Consider the following 18,379-nt stretch of genomic DNA (forward strand, 5'->3'; position numbering starts at 1 on the left):
AAGTCTGTGGGGAACTGAAAAGCTCCTGGCAAACAGCGGCTTCTGTAGCTGCCAGGCAGAGTGTCTGGCTGTGTCTTCTCCCACACAAACGTGCTCATTCTGGACATAAGAGAGAAAACAGAGAAAGAGAAAAAGCAAAGTACCAATGGCCCTTCTCCGTCCACTTGGAAAACTGCCACTCCCCTTAGCCACACGTGTGCAAGCGTCCATGTAGCTTAACTCTTCCCCCAAGCCCCAATGCCCCCTAACTTGTCAGTTTAGCAGCGTGGGGGTCGGTCGCAATCACTATGGGAGTCGACAGACCCTTTCGCAGGGGTCACGTATCAAATATCCCACATATCAGATATTCCCAGTACAATTCATAACAGTGGCAAAACTACAGTCATGAAGTAGCAACAAAATAGTTTTATGTTGGGGGGGTCACCAGAGCATGAGGAACCGTATTAAAGGGGTGCAGCATTAGGAAGGGTGAGGCCCACTGCTCTCTAGTCTCAGCCCTTAAGGAGCTCGCCATCCGGAGGGACCTCCGAAGACCAAAGGTAGGACCTCCCACCACACTCCTTGTGTCCAGCGGTTTCAGGAGTGGTTCTGGTCTCACACAGGGTCTGTGCTTTTCCTGGAACTTTCTTCCCAGTCTCGATGGCCGCTGCTGCTGGTTGCTGTCGCCTTGGCCGCTGCCAGCACCAGCCTGGGGAGCTGCCTGCTCTCTTGGCTATTGTCACCTGCCTCACTTCAGCTCCCCAGTCCCATTGGTTGGATGGGGAGTGAGCTAGGGTGTGGCAGGCTCTGAGCAGGGTGGCATGGCCTCACGTAGAACTCTCATCACGTCCTTTCAGGCAGCGGTGCAACCTGGGGTGGGGGCACCATGTCCTCAAATCGTGACTGTTTGCATTTTCTCCCGGCCTCCCACATCTAGGTTTCCGAGTTGGTATACCTCACTGGCTCCTCAGGAGCCTCTGCCCTTTGGAAATCTGGTTCTCATCGTGCCCATAATCCTTCAAGCTGTAAATCTGGACTGCAAGTCAGAGAGGGGTCTATTTCCCAAGAGGCTCTGGGGCACCTTGTTGCTACATCACTTTTCCACTTCGCAATACGTTAGGACTGCTTTTCCAGCGACGGCTCTGTCCTTTACGGTGGCTGCCAAGCACAATGGCACTCAGACATCCTTTTATCTGAGGTCCAAAATGTCGCTTCTGCCCATTCCAGTGGCTTCAGGGGGGTGCCTAGTTCACCCTGGGACCTCCCTTTCCCCTCCACCTAGATTGAGACTCTTTCCTTCTGTCTTTTCTCACAGACATTGTTGGACACGGTGTCTGGGGAACAATGGCCTGCTCCCTCTCCTCTGCACCCAGGGGCGCCTCCCAGTCCCTCTTGACTTTCCATTCAAGGCCACTTGTGATCTGTTTTTTCTGTCCTGTCACCACACCTTACACAGCCCCCAAATGCTGACCTCGCTGAGCAGCACCGTGCCCCCTACTTTAGAGCCTGCTGTTACCGTCTGCCACCGACTCCTGCTGGCTCCCATCTCCACACCTTCCCCATCCTGGAGGAACTCCGCTGGGGTCTCCTCAGGAAGCTCTCCCTGAGATCTTAGCTAGAGCCCTCTCCCCTAACAGAAATTGCCCTTCCTTGTCGCTTTTCTCTCTGCCCAGCTTCTCCCCTTGTATCCTCATGTTTTTGGCTGTCACCTTCTCTGCTTCCTGCCAGAGGAACTGCTTCCTGGGGTCAGGGACAGGATCCAGACACAAAATCAAACAAGCCTGGAGCTGGCCTGGGTTCTGGTCTAACAGGACACTAATGTGGGTGAATAAGGGCACATCGTCTCTCAGAGACTGGCTTCCCAATGGCCTGCAGCAGGTGGACTTGACCACGGCGTTCCGCTGAGGGAGGGCAGAGGTAATCTTTCCTGGATAATGGTCACAGAAGCCCTGTTCCCTCTGGCTGGCAATCCCATTACTGGCCTTTGGGATTAATGTCTGAGACCAACCCTAAGTCCAACACTAGCATATGGCTTCCTGGCAGAGGAGGAGAAGAGAGTGTGCACCTTTCCTTCCTTCCTCCTTCCTTCCCCCTCTTCCCTCCCTCCCTCCCTTCCACTACCTGCCATGGAGCCTGCTCTGGACCTGCCCTGGACTGGCTTAGGCACCTTGTTCAGACCCAGCGTACCCCCGCACTGGCTGCTGCAGGGTAAAGGGCTGACATTAAGGAGAGCAAGAGGAGCAGGGAGGATTATCTGCTCTTGTTTACATGATTAAAACCAGACAAATACTTCCTTTATCTGAAAGAACGAAAGGGCTTGAGAGGAAAATCCTTTTGGCATGGAAACAAAGCGCAGGCATTTCCTTAATTAATCGCTCGACTCCCCTCCCTCCCACCCCCAAAGCAGAGACACCTCAGTGCCGGCCAGGCCAGGCAAGGCAAGGAGGCCGTCTGGCTCAGGTACACTCTGGAAGAGATGCCTCTGTGTCCTCATGTGGAAGGGGGCTCTCTTGGACCCCTAGACGGAAGAAAGACTTGCTTGTCAGAGGTCACATGGATAGTTGTCAGGCGAGGTCACCGTCTCGCCCTCACTCTTGGGTTCCTTCAGTGAGCCTGGGGTAGCCACCTGCTCACTGCCCACCGGTGCTGGGCACTGGGGACCCACAGAGAAGTCAGACATGCCCCTCTCACACGCACTCAATCCTGTGCCTGCATTAGGCAGGTAAACACAGCATGACAACCAGGGTTGTGAGAGAGGAGGCTAAGGGCAGAGGGGAAGCCCCAGAACAGACTCCTGACACTGGCAGTGTGAAAGAACTTTCCTGTAGAAGTGATGCAGGCTGGTCCTGTCTCACGAGGAGTCAGGCAAGCAAGGGGCAGGGGCGCTTCTGGGAGGAACCATGCAGAGGGGAACCAGCATATGTGCTGACCCAGAGGTGTGCTGTACTGGGCTGGAGAGCCGGCTTTCAGAGAGAGAGGACAGAGCAAGGGAGGTTAGGAGGCTCGGGGCTGGAGGACTCAGGGGGAGGGGTTCTGTAGCACATGAGGGCAGAGGGCACAGCGGCAAGCGCTTGGTCTCGTGCCTCTCACAAGCCTGGCCCACCTTGCTCTTCAGCTTGATGTCCGGCCTTGCCTCCCTGGATGCCAAGACCTCCAGCCGCTTGGGCATCCTCACTGTGGCGTACTACCTGTGGACCACCTTCCTGGCCGTGGTTGTGGGCATCATCATGGTCTCCATCATCCACCCTGGGGGTGCAGCGCAGAAGGAGACAACCGAACAGAGCGGGAAGCCAGTCATGAGCTCAGCTGATGCCCTCCTGGACCTTGTCCGGTAACCCCCTGTCCATATCCTTTTGGAATCCCCAGGCCCGGTACAGGTCCCCTGTGTGGCCTCCAGAGGGTACACACAACGTGGGGGCTCACGTCAGCTCTAGGTTGGTGTAGCACGTCTCTGTGCCCCAGCCCCTGGGCTGCCTGCTGGGATCTGCTCTGCCATCTCCCTGCGGCTGGGGGCAGGTGAGGGAAGAGCGGGCTGAGGAAAGCTGGGAGCTGACTGGTCTCACAGCTGCTGTGGCCACCCAGCCTGCAAGGCAGGAGGCTGGTAGTTATGAGCCCGTCCTTTGCTCTGTTGGTCCCTTTAGATGAGAAAACAAGACTCAAACAGGAGGTGCGCCTTTCCCAGTTTATCCAGCAGGGAGGCAAGGTGCCAGGATTCCGACCAGGCTGTCTGGCACCTGGGACAGCGCTTTCGTGGAGTGCTACTTTAGCCAGCTCTATGGACCTGAGCCCTGCTCAGACTTTGCCATGGAGCAGAGGCTCCCACAGGCCCATCGATTGCCCTCCTGACCCTCACCAGTGCCAGCTCTAGGCCCAGGACTGGATCAGGATATCCCACGTACCCTGTTCTAGAGGAGTCGCTCTATCAGGAGTGAAAGACCTTGGCACATGAGTCCACTTCTAAGAGCCACAGTAAATGATTTGATTTATTTCAGCAGCGGTGGTAACCCAGCCCAGGATCTGGTGCATGCTGGGTAAATGCTCTGCTGTTGAGCACGGCTCCAGACCAGAACGTAACTTTCAAACACAGGAGCTCGAGGTTTGGCATGGAACGCTCCCTGTGGCCTCTGGAGAGGCCTTGAACCACAGCAGGAGAGGAAGGCAGAACTGGGATGGCGCAGGGGTGGCGGCCATGGGATGGGACCAGGAGGACTGGCAGGAACACGGGGGGGGGGGGGGGGGGGGGGGGGTCGGTCAGGAGAATGAGTATAAACGGGGGCGGGGTGAGCAGGCACAAACCTGCCACAGCATTTAAATCTCTTGGATCAATCCAAGCTGAAGATGGAGGTTTTGAAACTAAAGATAAGGCTGGTGGCCCCGAGGATGGAGGGCTTAGCCCAGCAGTGTGGGTGTGTCAGGCCCCTGCACACACACCACACTGGGAACGGCCTGTGTGGTAGGGTTTTATGGCTGCGAAGAGACACCAAGGACCACAGCAGCTCTTATAAAGGAAAACATTTAATCGGGGCTGGCTTACAGTTCAGAGGTTTAATCCATTGGTTATCATCACAGCGGGAAGCATGGTGGCATGCAGCAGGCACGGTGCTGGAAAGAGAGCTGAGTTCTACATCTGGGTCCCCAGGCAGCAGGAAGCGAGAGAGCCACTAGGCCTGGCTTGAGCTTCTGAAACCTCAGAGCCCACACCTTCTCTAATCCAGCCACACCTCCTCCAAACAGGGCCATGTCCTAATCCTTTCAAATAATGCCACTCCCTGTGAGCCTGTGGGGGCCTTCTCCTTTAGACCGCCACAGCCCAGTGGGTGCAGCTGGCTGCTGACTGGCTCCCCAGATTTCTCCCAGGCTCTCCTTATCTTCTGATCAATGTAAGAGTTAAGTCCTGGTCTGTCTAATTCCAAAACCGCGTGCCATGGCTTCTGAGAGGTTCTCCTGGCTCAGAGTTGGAAAGGAACATTTTGTTTTTTCTTCCTCCCCGGGAACGGACACCCAGCACTAAGCATTTCTTCCTCTCTGCAGGAACACTTACCCCATGCATCAGTCAGTTACAGCTGTGTAACAATCCACCCCAAACTGATGGGCCTGGATGACAAGCTGGGGTTTTCAATCAGCTGGGAGGCTCTGCTGACTCAGACTAAGCCCACTCAGGGTCTGCAGGAGGCTGGCAGTCTGGGTGACAGCTTGAGACAGTTCTGTAGGCTGCTTTGTACCACAGAGGTCGAAGAAATGGAACTGACACACGAGGCTTTTACAAGCTGATATGACATCCCATACCACAGCTTTGAATGTCCTTAGACACCACTGTCCTCCAAGTTTGGTTCAACCTGGAAACCTGTCTTGGGAACTCCTGGTCCTAACACACACTGTCCATGACATCGCCAAGCTAACGTGTCCGAGGAAAAAGCCTCATCCGCCTTCCTCCATGGTGCTCATTCTCCCACACCCAGCAGCCCATCCTCTGAATGCTGTTGGCCCTCCCAGAAGGTGCCATTCAGTGTCACGTTGGCCATGTTCACCACCACCTCCCATCGGAGTGCCCAGCGGGCTCTCCTGCTTCCTCCCTGCTCCAGTCTGATGTGTTCTCAGCCCAGTGGCTCAGTAAGCCTTCCCTTCTGTGTCCCTGGCTCACCTACAAGCCCTCCCCATGGCTGTGTCCCCTCTGCCCTACAGCTTACAGCTGTCCCGCTGCCTCACCTGGGGCCTCTGAGCTCCACTCTTCCTCTGCCCCAGCCTCTCCAGCCTCAGCCCTTCCTGCCATGCCCCGTGTGTCCCTGTCTTCGTGCCGTCCCTGCCTTTCCTGGTGAGTGAGCGTGACTCTGTCCTTCCCAGAGGTCTCTGCTCAGGCCCGGTTTCCTGCTGTGGCGTCTCTTTTATCTTTGCTTGGCTGAGTTCTTCTGCGAGCCCCTCTCAACTACCTGACCCCCAGATTTCTTTATTTCTTCCTGTCACCGTCCCACCTCTGGCGATAGCAGGCACGTCACAGTAAGGTTGTTGTGTCGACAGTGCTGCTAGGGTGTAAGTCTTGGGAGAAGCCTCTGCCATTCAGAAAAAGCATGTGCCAAGCTTGGAGCAGAGGCCCAGAGGACGTAGTGGTCCTTGGCAACTCTGCAGGCTTCCTGGTGGGGCTGACAGGGGCAGGAGGCACAGCAGGAGAATAGGCGTATTTGAGGCCATTTTGCGAGACCTTCTAAGATTATTTTCCTGAGAGCCATCGTTTCTCGGACCCTGATTCAAAACAGCTTTTCCACGGGGTGGCAAAAGCGGTTGATATGTGGGGAGCCCGGCCCTCCCCACTTGCCTTGCCCCGCTCAGGGCGGCCAGGCTCTGGGTCCCACACGTGTGTCAGGGTCAAATGTTCCATCGTGGGTCTGGTCTCAGGGGCTCCTCGCACGGTGAAATCAATCCTTGTGCTCTGAGCCTCTGCAAAGCTGTGTGGCTGGGCACCACATCTCAGGGTTTCTGGGAGGGTCACAGGCTTCCTGGGGGATGAGTCCTGAAGTCTTCCCTCTCCCCTCTCTTCTGCTGTCAATCAGAAGCCACTGTGGCCTTGGGTGGGTGCTTCTCCTTTCCAGGGTCCCTTCTGGTCCTGTAGTTGCACGCACAAGACCCACAGCCAGCAAGAGGCTGTTGGGGCGTGATCAGAGACTCCTGGAGGTGGGTAACGGGGCAGCATGACAGAGCTCAGCCTCCAACACTGTGAAGGCCAGGTCTGCGTTGCCTTTCAGACCTTGGACATGGAATGCTGGGTGGAGTTCAGCGGTAGGATACGGGCCTAGTCTCATAGGGCTCCAAGTTTAATCCCTATCACCAGAAAACAAAGAAACAAAACAGGGAAAGAAAGAAATGAGGCATTGGAGAAGCCAGGCAGGGTGAAGCAGAGCAGGGAGGGTAGAGAGCTATCGCTTGGGGCACAGGATGCCCGGGCCATGCATGCTCCATTCAGCCTGCCTTTAAGCACCATCTCCTGGTGCCCAGAGCTGGAGGAGCAGATCAGAATCCTCCCATCAGGACCACCATGCCCAAAAGTCAGGGGAGAAGGTGAGTGGAACCCCAGTCTCTGAGGCTCTGGAATGAAAGGAGGGGAGACCCGAGAAGCCCACAGCAAGTGTCTGCTACATGCTGGTGACCAGATGAGAACACCGATGACCAGGACGGAGACCCTGGAGACCTGGGGACACAGTGACAATGTGGAATATCAGAAAGGCCAAGAGGCTGGTCACACAGGGAAACCAAAGCTGTGTGCTCGTGTCTCAGCGGTGATTCCGGATCAAGGCAGACCGTGTCCCTGGCTGACCTGCCAAGTCATCAGTTCATTTCCCAGGGCTCCAAGTGAGAAAACCCTGACATCGGCTCCCAGCTCGGCCTCAGGAAGTCCAGGCAGAGAGCTAATCAGAGCTGGCTGCTGCTTTTTCCACCTTGTTAAAACACCATGGAGATTAAGTAATAACTTGGCTCCGTTCGAGGCACCCTGTTAGCATCCCAGAGGCTGGATGAGTCTCTCAGGAGCTGTGCTTGAAAAGGAGCGGTCCCCACCTTTGGGCCTTGGTGCGGGGCAAGGCAGGGATTGGGAGTGTGTTTGCAACCATCTCAGTGAGAAAGTACAAACAGCAGGAATGGAGGGTGGCCTAAGCAGGGAGCTCAGGCTAGATGCTAGAAGTTGCAGGTTTGACTGTTTATGTCCCTCGCCACAGTCTGTTTTATGTTTTATGTAGCCTCAACCAGGGCACAGGCCTCATGGGATAAAGAAGGAATACCCCTGCAAGAGTCTAGAACCAAAAGAAAATGAACATTTTACAAATTAATAATATAAAAAAACGGTTCTCTTTTCTTTTCTTTTTTTTTTTTTTTTTCAAGAAGACAGGGTTTCTGTTTGTAGCCTTGGCTATCCTGGGATTCACTCTGTAGACCAGGCTGGCCTCGAAGTGACAGGGGTCCACCTGCCTCTGCCTCCTAAGTGCTGGGATTAAAGGCGTGTGCAACCCCCGCCCAGCAAAAGCATGGCTCATTTAAGAGTCTGCCTGGCAAGTCTGTCAGTGACTAAGATGAGTCTGTACTGCAGCTGAGAACTGGAGGCTTTGTGAGGGGCAGGGCTTGCTTTTTCTCAGAAGTGCACCGTCCCTTGTCTCCAGGGACTCAGGCTTGGCCTGTGTTCTCGCTTGTTTATTTAGCCCTTGGATCTCAGCATCAGTGAGATGCAGTGAGTCTTATGATCCAAAAAGGCTGCGCAAGCTCCAGCTATGTTATCTGTATTCCAGGAAGAGTGAAGAAAGTTGGAAGAAAGGACACCAAGGGTTCTACCCTAAAGCCATTCTTCAGGGATAGAGTTTAGCGACTTGACTTCCTCCCACGTCTCTGGAGCTGTCCTATTATGGACAAGAGAGGATGGGAATCAGGGCTTGATGGCCAGGCCCTGAGTCTCTGACCCTGACAGGCCTCCCAAAGCAAGGACCATGGCCCATCTTGAAAAAGTGGCCTCTCACTGAAGGAAGTCTTGAACGAATGTACACGCTCAGTTTCTCAGTTCTGCCCAGGCTAGAGTCTTTTCTTTAAAGTCATTAGCGATAGCCACCGAGAACCCCCTGGGGCTGGTGCCAGAGAGATGTTCAATTTACACTGGTTGGCAATCAGTGCAGTCTGATGGCAGACGTTAGCTGCCATCAGGAAAGGCCTGATACCCAGTTCCTGCCCTCTGCTTCTCCCCCTGGGGGAGGCTGAGTGACTTGGGTCACGGGACACAGAGCCTTCCCCTTGGCAGCTCCTCAGCCTCCTCCTCTGGCCAGATGTGTCCACGGAGCCCGACTCTTAGCAGGAGTACAAATGCCGCAGCTCCTGGCCTCAGTCGCAGGGGAGGAGGTGCAGGAAATGAGGCACACTCACAGCCACGTGCCCAGCCTCACTCATGTGTGAACTGAGTCTTGGAGGTGGAGAATCGCCAGGACAAGCGACGGGAGGGCGAGCCAGGCGGCGAGAGCTCGAGCTCATTACTTACAGCCCATTCCGGGAAATGCAGACTCCCGAACGAGAACAAGAGGCTGCTAGCACCCCCAGCCTGTCACCTTCTTGGAGGGGTGTGCAGGATGGGGTGGGAGTGTCCTGCTGAATCTCTTAGACAAAGGTCACTGCAGGGGCCACCTGATGGTGCCCATCTCCCTTGCTTCCCCGGCACACACATTGTCATTTTACAAAAAGAAAGGGGGGGGGCATTTTCCTATCTTCTCCTGGGAAGTGAATTGCTGTGCGTATCTTTCTGACTTTCTCTACTGGAGTGTTACTGTTTTGAGAACCATTCGTTTATGCAGCAAATACTGACAGAGCACCTACTATGTGTTCGTCTTTCTTCTAGGGACAGAGCGGGGGAGCATGAGAGGAGACAGCCTCTCCCATGAGAGGAGACAGCTGGTGAAGATGGAAAAAAGCAGGATTTGTTGAAAATCTTTTTAGACTCAGGTTGATAGCTTTGGCCACTGAGATCCTCCAGCCTGTCCAGGTTGTTTATAATTTCATTTGCACTGTAACCTCAGGAAGCATCTTGTTTTTCCTGCAGATCTTCATTTTGGCATAATGTTGGCATAATGTTTAGAGGGTCGCTAAACACCCTTACCAGTGACCCAGATGTTAGCATCGTATGTAACTGCTGGACCTTTCGAACTAAGAAGTGGAACTGGCCACCTTGAACTAAACTGTAGACCTTGTCTGTTTGGTCGTCTGAGGCCAGGCGGGGCTCAGGCAGCCCAGGCTGGATTTGAACTGATTACATAGCTGAGGATGTAGCTGAAGATGACGTGAGTCCCGCTCCTCCCGCTCCCACTGCTCCAGGGTTGCAGGCTGGTGCACCATCCTGCTTGTTATGGAACTTAGTGGATGTCCCTCGTTTTCTCACTAATATCTTTCTCTCGTCTGGGATCCCAGCCAGCGGATCCAGGCAGAGCGCACCAGGGAATTTCTTCTTTTCAATGAGCAAAATCAGTTGATTTGTCCACTTTGTTCTCGGCAAATCCTTTCGTATTTAGGAGGTCATAAAAATATTAGCCTACTGACCTCTAGAATTTTACTATTTCACTTGAAATAATTGTTTCGGCATCAGTGAAATTTGTTTCTGTGGAAGATGTTAAATGACAGAATGATTCTTGAATGACATTCTGAAAGAATGACTCTTCAGAATGGACGGGCAGCTGACGTTCAGTTCTCACAGTGAACCCTGTAATTCCTCACTGGCTTGTGAAGCAGCTTTCCCAAATATGAGGTTCTTGGGCCAGGCACAGAAGCACACGTGTGTAAATCACCATCCTGGGAGGATGGTGAGTTTGAGGGCAGCCTGTGTTAAGTGGTGAAACCCTGTCTGCAGATAAACGGACGGATGAATGGATAGATGCACAGATAGACAGACGATTGATAGATGATTGGATGGACAAACAAATAAATAGATGACAGATGGATGGATAGATAGACAAATGGATAGATGGACAGATAGAAAGATGAATAGATAGATAGATAGATAGATAGAGGAATAGATAGACAAATGGATAGATGGACAGATAGATAGATGAATAGATAGATGAATAGATAAATAGATGGATGGAGATAATGATAGATAGATGAATAGATAATTGATGAGAGATAATACATGATAGATGAATATATAAATAGTTGATGAGAGACACACAGATGAATGGATGGATGAACACATAAATAGATGATAGATGGATAGATAGATAGATAGATGGACGGACAGACAGATAGACAAGCTGGCAAGATAAAGCTCGTCAGGTAAAGGTGCTTTCCACACAAGCCTGACAGGCCAAGTTTGAACCCTAGAACCCACATAAAGGCAAAAGGAAAGAACTGACCCCTGAAAGTTGTCTCTGACCTCCCCACTATGGCACTCATGTACACAACGCATAACAGTAATGACACAGAAATGCAATGCTGAGCCATGGGAGGTTCTGCCCTGGGCTCTGGGCTCTATGGTGTGGGTTGCCATACTGACGGCTACATATGCTATACAGCCGTGTGTAGAGTACGTGGCATTGACAACAAGTTATACTTGTCTGGCATATTTTTATATCTGGCAGGACAAAAGCCCCTCCACCTTCAGCCTTCAAATAAATACTAGTAAGATGCGGTCAGCCCTCCACTGGTGTTTTATGTCCACGGAATCAGCCAACTGCTGGTCCAAAAGTTGAAAGGAAAACACTGCGTGTGTGCTAGAGGTGCTGGCTGTCATTGTTCCGTCACACTCCTGGGCTCCAGGCACTGGCTGCGTAGGTTCAGAGATGACTGACAGGCAGGATGTGCATGTGCGTGACTTAGGCACATTCCCTGCCATCTTAAGGTTTCCTAACACAGCATCCTCAGGTTGGGGGCTCTGATGTGTGGGGGGGGGGGCGTGTCCTAAGGCCAGTCACTGAAAGGATGGCCATAATGGTTCACTTGTGTGTCTGGTCTGGAGTTGGGCACACATACACAACGGATATCAAAGATGGAGGGGGAGCCATGTGTAATGGCACACATCTTTAGACCCAGCACTTGGGAGGCACAGACAGGCTGATCTCTATGAGTTCGAGGCCAGCCTGGTCTATAGAGTGAGATCCAGGGCAGCCAAATCTATATGGCAAGGTCCTGTCTCAAAAACCAAACAAACCAAAGGATAGAAGGGTTAAAATGGAGACTTGCCTTTAGGAGGCCATCACATGGGAAGATAAACGTCTGAGTCGCCAAGGTGACCCCCATGCAAAGAGGCCACAGGTCTGCCTAGGCTTCAGACATAGCTGGCTAGGGAAAATGGGCTGGTTTGCCTAGCAGCTAAGCAGTCATGGATGCAGGTATGCTGGGCCAGTCTGGGGGAGCGGTGTGAACAAGGCCTGGGACAGAGGAAGGACCCCCTAAGTTGACATGGGGAGGAAACGCTTCAGGTGAGGCTCATGGAAGCCTTCCACTCCCCTCCTCTCCTGACACTGAATCCTTCAATTGCTGCCTCTCTTCTCTTCCCAGGAACATGTTCCCGGCCAACCTGGTAGAAGCCACATTCAAACAGGTGAGCAGAGCCTGGTTATGGAGGGGAAGAACAGGAGAGGAAGGGGGAAGGTTGAAAAGTGACAGGCCAGCAGCCTCCCTGTCTTCTACAGGTGGATGCCAGGGGGGAGGGGACATAGATAGGATCCATATCTTAGCACCTCCCATGGCCACACCCTGGTCCTGGGTTCCGGTTGCTCATAAAGACACTTCGTGGGGCAGAAGAAAGCCTTGACTGAGCACCCGACTCAGGACATGGGTGTTCACGCTGGCCCTCCTGTCACCCTTACAGTGCCCACACTAAGGGTAAGACCAGCCCATTTCCTGGATGATAAAACTGAGGCTCAGAAGTAGATCATTGGTCAAAATTATATGACTAGACAAGGACAAGAGGGTGGATGAATTCAGGCCAGGCTGGCTTCTCTCTAAAAATAACCCTTCCGTAACAATAACAATAGCACTCACTGTTGGAAATTAGGAAAACATTAAAATACCCGAAGCAGGTCCTGGGGCGTGTGGCTCCGTCAGTAGCGTATTTACCTAGCATGCTCAAAGCCCTGGGTTTGATTCCCAGCCCTGCATAGACGAGGTTTGATAATCTACCTGTAATCCCAGAACTCAGGGAGTAGGGGCAGCCTGGGCGACATGACCTCTAGGTCCGGGATCTAGAAAGAGAGGAAGCAGATGGCATTGCTTCTCTGGATCAAAGTTGTAAATTGGAATTAGGCTCGTCGGGCCTGCAGAGTTCGCCCTGCCGCCCACTGTGTCCTGAGCGCCCTCCCCAGGCGGCAAACACTGTTGTGCCCAGTTGTTTGGCCCACACTTCAGCTCCTTTCCAGATCTCTCCCCCTCCTCCTGCCTGCCGGTTACCTGTGTTTTCCGAAAGCCCTTGCCTGGGCCAGGATAAGTGTTGGGCTGGAGACCCAGAGCAGGTGGCTAAGGGTCTGGAGAGGGACCCCAAAACGAGCAGCCAAGAAGCTGAAGCAAGCCTCGACATCTTAGCCTTCCTCTGTGAACACAGCCACAGGGTGCAGGGCCCTGAAGCCAGGCAGGGCGGTGGGCCATCGGCCCGTGATGGAGAATGTTGCAGCGCATACACTACTTTATTGTGTTAACACTTCCTTTCGGCAAACTATTCCAAAGCCCCCCCTTTTGGTAACCACTCTCTTCCCCGAGGCAGAAACGTGTCTGATTCGGTTCTGTGTGTGCTAATGTCAGTAGCAGTGAGCCTCACGCCGGACGCTCCACCTGCCAGGAGCTGTGGGACCTACCTATTTCGTCCAGTGAGGGAGATGCAATCGTGAAACTCTTTCGGTCCATGTGTTTCCCGGATAGGTCCCCCTCCCTCCCCGGAAGCCCTCTCCATCTTGATACTGTGCTGTTCGAAGGGACGGCTGCCCCTCGTCCGGGCTCCCAGAATCTGAGGAATGAGGGAGCGAGATCTAGGAATGGCCTATTGGGCAGAGGCAGAAGACCTTGAGTGGCTGACCTCATCAGCCAGGCCCGGGGCCTGGCAACGCTCTCTGAGAAGGGTCTGGATCTGTCCGGTGGACAGCGGGGCATCAGGCTGTCGGGTGCATGGGTACCGGCCTGGTGAGAGGGGTGACAAAGCTCCTGGCAAAGGAGGAGACAGGCAGCCTCAGGCGGGGCGAGGGAGTCGGGTGGTGGTGGCAGAGAGCCGGAGGGCGTTTCAGGCAGCGTGCCCCCTTTCTCTTCGTGGTGGGTAACCTCCGGCTTGCCAGCCTCTACCTCGACAGCCCGTTTGGGCATCCATACAGTACGAGTGCAGTGCCTTCAGCGTTCCCCGTGTGCTGACCCCTTCCTGGTTGGCATGCTCTCCCACAGTACCGCACCAAGACCACCCCGGTTATCAAGTCTCCCAAGGGGGCTCCGGAGGAAGCCCCTCCTCGGCGGGTCCTCATCTACGGGGTCCAGGAAGACAACGGCTCGCGAGTGCAGAACTTTGCCCTGGACCTGACCCCCCCGCCTGAGATCGTCTACAAGTCAGAGCCTGGCACCAGCGATGGCATGAACGTCCTAGGCATTGTCATCTTCTCGGCCACCATGGGTATGTGTTGGCAGTGGCCCCAGAGGTACCCCTCTGAATCTCCCAGGCCCTTCTTTACTGCTCTACCAACGGGGCTCCAAGCCCTTGCTCATCCTGAGAATTTCCACCCCTGGGGCTGCCCTCCCCTCTCCTCCCCCCCAACCCTCAGGCCCCTCCTCACACCCTGGCCTTGGTGAGACCTTTCGCTGAAGTTGTGGGATGGTAGCCGGGGAGGAACTGGCACTGTCCGTCAAGGCATTCACCCCACATTCTAGGCTTTTCCCTATCTGCCTCTCTCTCCAGAGCTGTTTGTGTCATTCCTCGGGGCTCGTAGTGGCTTGCCTAAGTTCGTCTTTCCCTGTGCAAGTATTTGCAGGGTCTCCAAAGTCCCTGCAACCACAGCCACTAAGGGTGTGACTTGAGGTCCCTTACTTGTTTGTGAACTTTCAAAGACATGTGTCTTTTTTATTGTGGTGGTGTGGAGTTGTATGCCCTTGGGTTTGCTTATGTTTTGCTTTGAACTTTTTTTTTTTTACTTTTGAGGATTTCACATACGTATACAGTGAAGACAGATTTTCGTTCGTTTTTGTTTCGTTTTGTTTTGAGGCAGTGTCTCATGCAGCCTGAGCTAGCCTCAACCTCACTGAGGATGGCCTTGCGTTCCTGAGCCTCCTGCCTCCCTCTGCCAAGCGGGATTATAGGCATAAATTTACCTGGCTTATATCCTCGCTCTTAAAGAGGCCCCTAAACCGTATAGCTTCGGATTCCACGGCCTTCTGCTGGAAAAGCCGCCTGCCAGCACAGCCACACACAGGACCCCTTTCTCTCTCGGGGCAGCTGCAGCCCTGGCTGGCTGGAGATCCCTTTAGCAACCAGCCCTGGTGTGGCTGCCTCCTGCTTCCTTGGTTTTTCCACAGCATTTTGTTCTTACGCATTTTGACGCTCAGCGTCCTGCCGTGTACGTGAGGCGCCTGGACCACGTTCTAGCTGGCCTCGGCAACATTGTCCCCTCCCCGGCTCCTGCCTGCCCGCTGCCTCCGTTACTACCACCCTGGAGCCATGTGGCTGCAACTGATGCCTGGAGGTCCCCCACACCGTGTGCTCTGGTCCCTTCTGGTGTGTCATCAGGGTCAAGAAGCTGGTCCTGTTCTGTAGGCTGAGCTCAGACAGAAGCCAAATAGGGCTTTCGAAGCTGCAGGAGTCTCCCTGCAGTCCTGTGGCCCGGGTTTCTAGTCTCCTGAGCCCATTGCCCTTGTCCCTCCTCCCTGGCACCGCTTTCATCCTCCAGGGCCCTCCCCACAAGCATGCCGTTCTCACTCAGGTCTTCTCGGCCCCGAGCTCAGTCAGGAGCCCAGGTCTCTGCCCGGCACGCTCCACGGTAAACATCTGGCCCTGCTGTGTTTTTCTCTGTGTGGAGCCGTGCTGACCCTTCGTTAGGTGGCTCAGCATCACTTGTCCGGCTTGTCGTCCACTGTTGACCGTCCGTGGTGGCTGGCAAGGGCAGGGCTCAGGGAAACCTGTTAGAAGCGCTTGGATAATGACTTGAGCGTGGAGACGGTGAGGGATGGCAGAGCTCTAATTGCCTCGCCCCAAACCCCGGCCTTGTAGAGGGCTAAGACCCGAGTCTGCCCCTGGAGATTCTGTGCATGCACCTGGCAACCTGACCACTAGGCTTTCTTCCCCCTCAAGCACAGCGTCCATGGCAACAAATAAAGGCCGCCAGGTAGCAGAGAGAAAGAAACGTCTGAGACTCTCAGTGTTCTCTGGGCAGTATAACTGTCTGTGTTACCACTGTGCATTGGTGCTTCGTGTGCCCACTCCTGCGTGCGCCATCCTATGCCCACCCCTGGGCATAGCCATGCCATCCTGCACAGTTTCTCTAATCAAGACTCTTCTGTCCTTTACTCCGGGGCCTTTTCCTTTGTCTTCCCGGTATGCGGACATGGCTGGTGCTCAGGTCACCTTGTCTATGGGTCCCTCATTGTCACACCTGAGTCCTATGGACACAAGATCTTCATTAGCCAGTCTCATCCCGGTGATGTCCAAGTGAAGTGACATCACTTCACTTGGAGGGACAGGAGTAGCCAGACAGAGCTGGAAGGCGTAAGCTGGCGCCTTATTTGCCAGGATGCCACAGGCCAGATGGGCAGGCCTGGCCCAGGGTCATCCCAGTCCTGGCTTCTACTGCTTACACAGGCATAGGCTCTTCTTCGCCCTATTACTGCAAGGTGACTTCTGTGTGGGTTGTGGTGACAGAGGCCTTCTCCATAGCCCCACAGGCCAGGGTCTGGTGTCCACTCTCTCCCCTGCTGAGTGAGCTGTGGAGTAGTATGCTGAACTTTGGGAGGATAGTGTCAGAGTGTGCCTCTCCCCAGGATGACGGCAGCCACACAGCCACCCTCTCAAGAATGGCATGGTGGTGCCCCCTGTCACAGGGCTGACCCCAAGGACCAGTCTCCCCACGTGTTCTTACCAAGAGAACGGACAGCCAGACCTTCAGATCTACTGAGGCAGCAGGGAGCGTGCCACCTAGAACCCTAAGGTCCCTGAGGCCAGGGCCCGGGGAGGAAGGGCAGAGCCAGGTAATGTAGAGTCAGGCAAGTGAGGCTGGAGCTGGGGCAATGGTCAAGGCAGACTGGCCATCAGGATGTGTTCTCCACCACTGTGTGAAGAACGAACTAGAGATGAGAGCGCCCATGAGTGGAGGGGCTGTGGGGGTGTCCGCAAGGGCCGAGCTCTGGATTGTGTGGCTATCATCAGCATGCCTGCACGATGGCCTGGTGCCCCCCGTGACTCTCTGTGTGACCCCGCAGGCATCATGCTGGGCCGCATGGGTGACAGCGGGACCCCCCTGGTCAGCTTCTGTCAGTGCCTTAATGAGTCCGTCATGAAGATCGTGGCAGTGGCGGGGTGGTAAGTCTCCTCCTGGCCTGGACAGAGGGAGGGGCACATCTCTGACCCATTCTCAGTGTGTTCAGAAGAGCTCACAAACTGCACAGGAGGCTCAGCCTAGGCCTGGGTCCTGGGACTAGCCAGGTGTGGGGGGTTCCCTGCCCAATCAAGCCTTGCCTTCGGCTGCCTCGGCCTCAGTTTCCCCGTGCTGAGAAACCTGCTTAGCTAGCTCTTGGAGAAAATACACAGTGGAAGTGAGAACCAGCAACCACTCCTGGCTCAGGGTTCAGGCCTCAGGCACCTCTCAGTCAGAGATCTATCACCGTCACCTAGGAGGGGTGACATTGTTGAGCTAGAGTGGGGCTTCTTCAAATCCCCAGAGGCATGGATGGAGAAAGCAGAGAAGTGTGGTCTACCTAGAGCCAGGGGAACTGGTGAGGCCATGGGCCTGGCTCTCAGCTAAGCATCCCAGTTATGGTCTCACTCACGGCCGTGTGAGCCAGGGGGGGGCTTGAGATCAGACAGTGACAAGGTGCCCAGTAGGATGGGATCCCAAACCCAAGCTGAGGCCACTCTGCCACCCCAGGTACTTCCCCTTCGGCATCGTCTTCCTGATCGCCGGCAAGATCCTGGAGATGGATGACCCCAGCGCAGTGGGGAAAAAGCTGGGCTTCTATGCCGTGACTGTGGTGTGCGGGCTGGTGGTCCACGGCCTCCTCATCCTGCCCCTGCTCTACTTCCTCTTCACCAGGAAGAACCCCATTGTCTTCATCCGTGGAGTCCTCCAGGCTCTACTCATCGCGTTGGCCACCTCCTCCAGGTAGCCCCGGATGAGGAGCTCAGTGGGCTGGGGGGAGGCTGAACAGAACTCCATCCGTCTCTCCAGCCATCATTCACCCATGGGCACAGACCCACACGGCTCCTCAGACAGCCTTCAGGGCTGTCGACAGGGCCATAGTGATATGACCATAGGGGGACGTAGTGCTCAAGGCTCTGCCTTAGTCGTTCTTCAGGCCTTCCTTTGCCCCTGGCCCCAGAGATTTCTCAGTCTTCAGAGGTCCTGTCCTCACTCTATGGGCACAGGGGCCATATTGCTTCCACAGCCCCACATGTTCCTGTCAGGTCCCCTCACACCACAGGGGCTCTCTCTATCTACTCCAGATCGACCACCAAGGCAGAATAACCTATCTCCACCCTTCGGGAGGCTGGACTCAAGGTCCAGGCACTTGGGGGTGGTCTCTGCGGGTCCCCACGGGTAGATACTCTTGGCATACCATGCGGCATTGAGCCGAGGTAGCATCCCTCCCCAGAAAAGATGAAGAAAAGGACATCCCCATGGCTAGTCCACAGCGGGGACCCGCATGCACGCCACGCATTTCCGTCAGGGCACCAGTAAGCTGGCTCTTGGGTAGCAGCTCCCTTCAGGGGCCCAGGCCA

At 54.6% G+C, this 18,379-nt stretch overlaps 1 protein-coding gene across 1 annotated transcript in view; it reads left to right on the forward strand.

The window, feature by feature from the left end:
- Positions 1-18,379, forward strand: part of Slc1a7 (solute carrier family 1 member 7) — a 37,713-nt gene that overhangs the window by 17,091 nt on the left and 2,243 nt on the right. The window contains exons 3-7 of the mRNA XM_055628994.1: positions 3,095-3,310; positions 11,983-12,025; positions 13,849-14,071; positions 16,864-16,963; positions 17,529-17,762. Of these exons, the coding sequence (XP_055484969.1) occupies positions 3,095-3,310; positions 11,983-12,025; positions 13,849-14,071; positions 16,864-16,963; positions 17,529-17,762 (816 nt within the window). The remainder of the gene's footprint in view (positions 1-3,094; positions 3,311-11,982; positions 12,026-13,848; positions 14,072-16,863; positions 16,964-17,528; positions 17,763-18,379) is intronic.

Source organism: Psammomys obesus, unplaced genomic scaffold (assembly GCF_907164565.1).
Source record: "Psammomys obesus unplaced genomic scaffold, mPsaObe1.curated_primary_1811, whole genome shotgun sequence".
Taxonomy (NCBI): domain Eukaryota; kingdom Metazoa; phylum Chordata; class Mammalia; order Rodentia; family Muridae; genus Psammomys; species Psammomys obesus.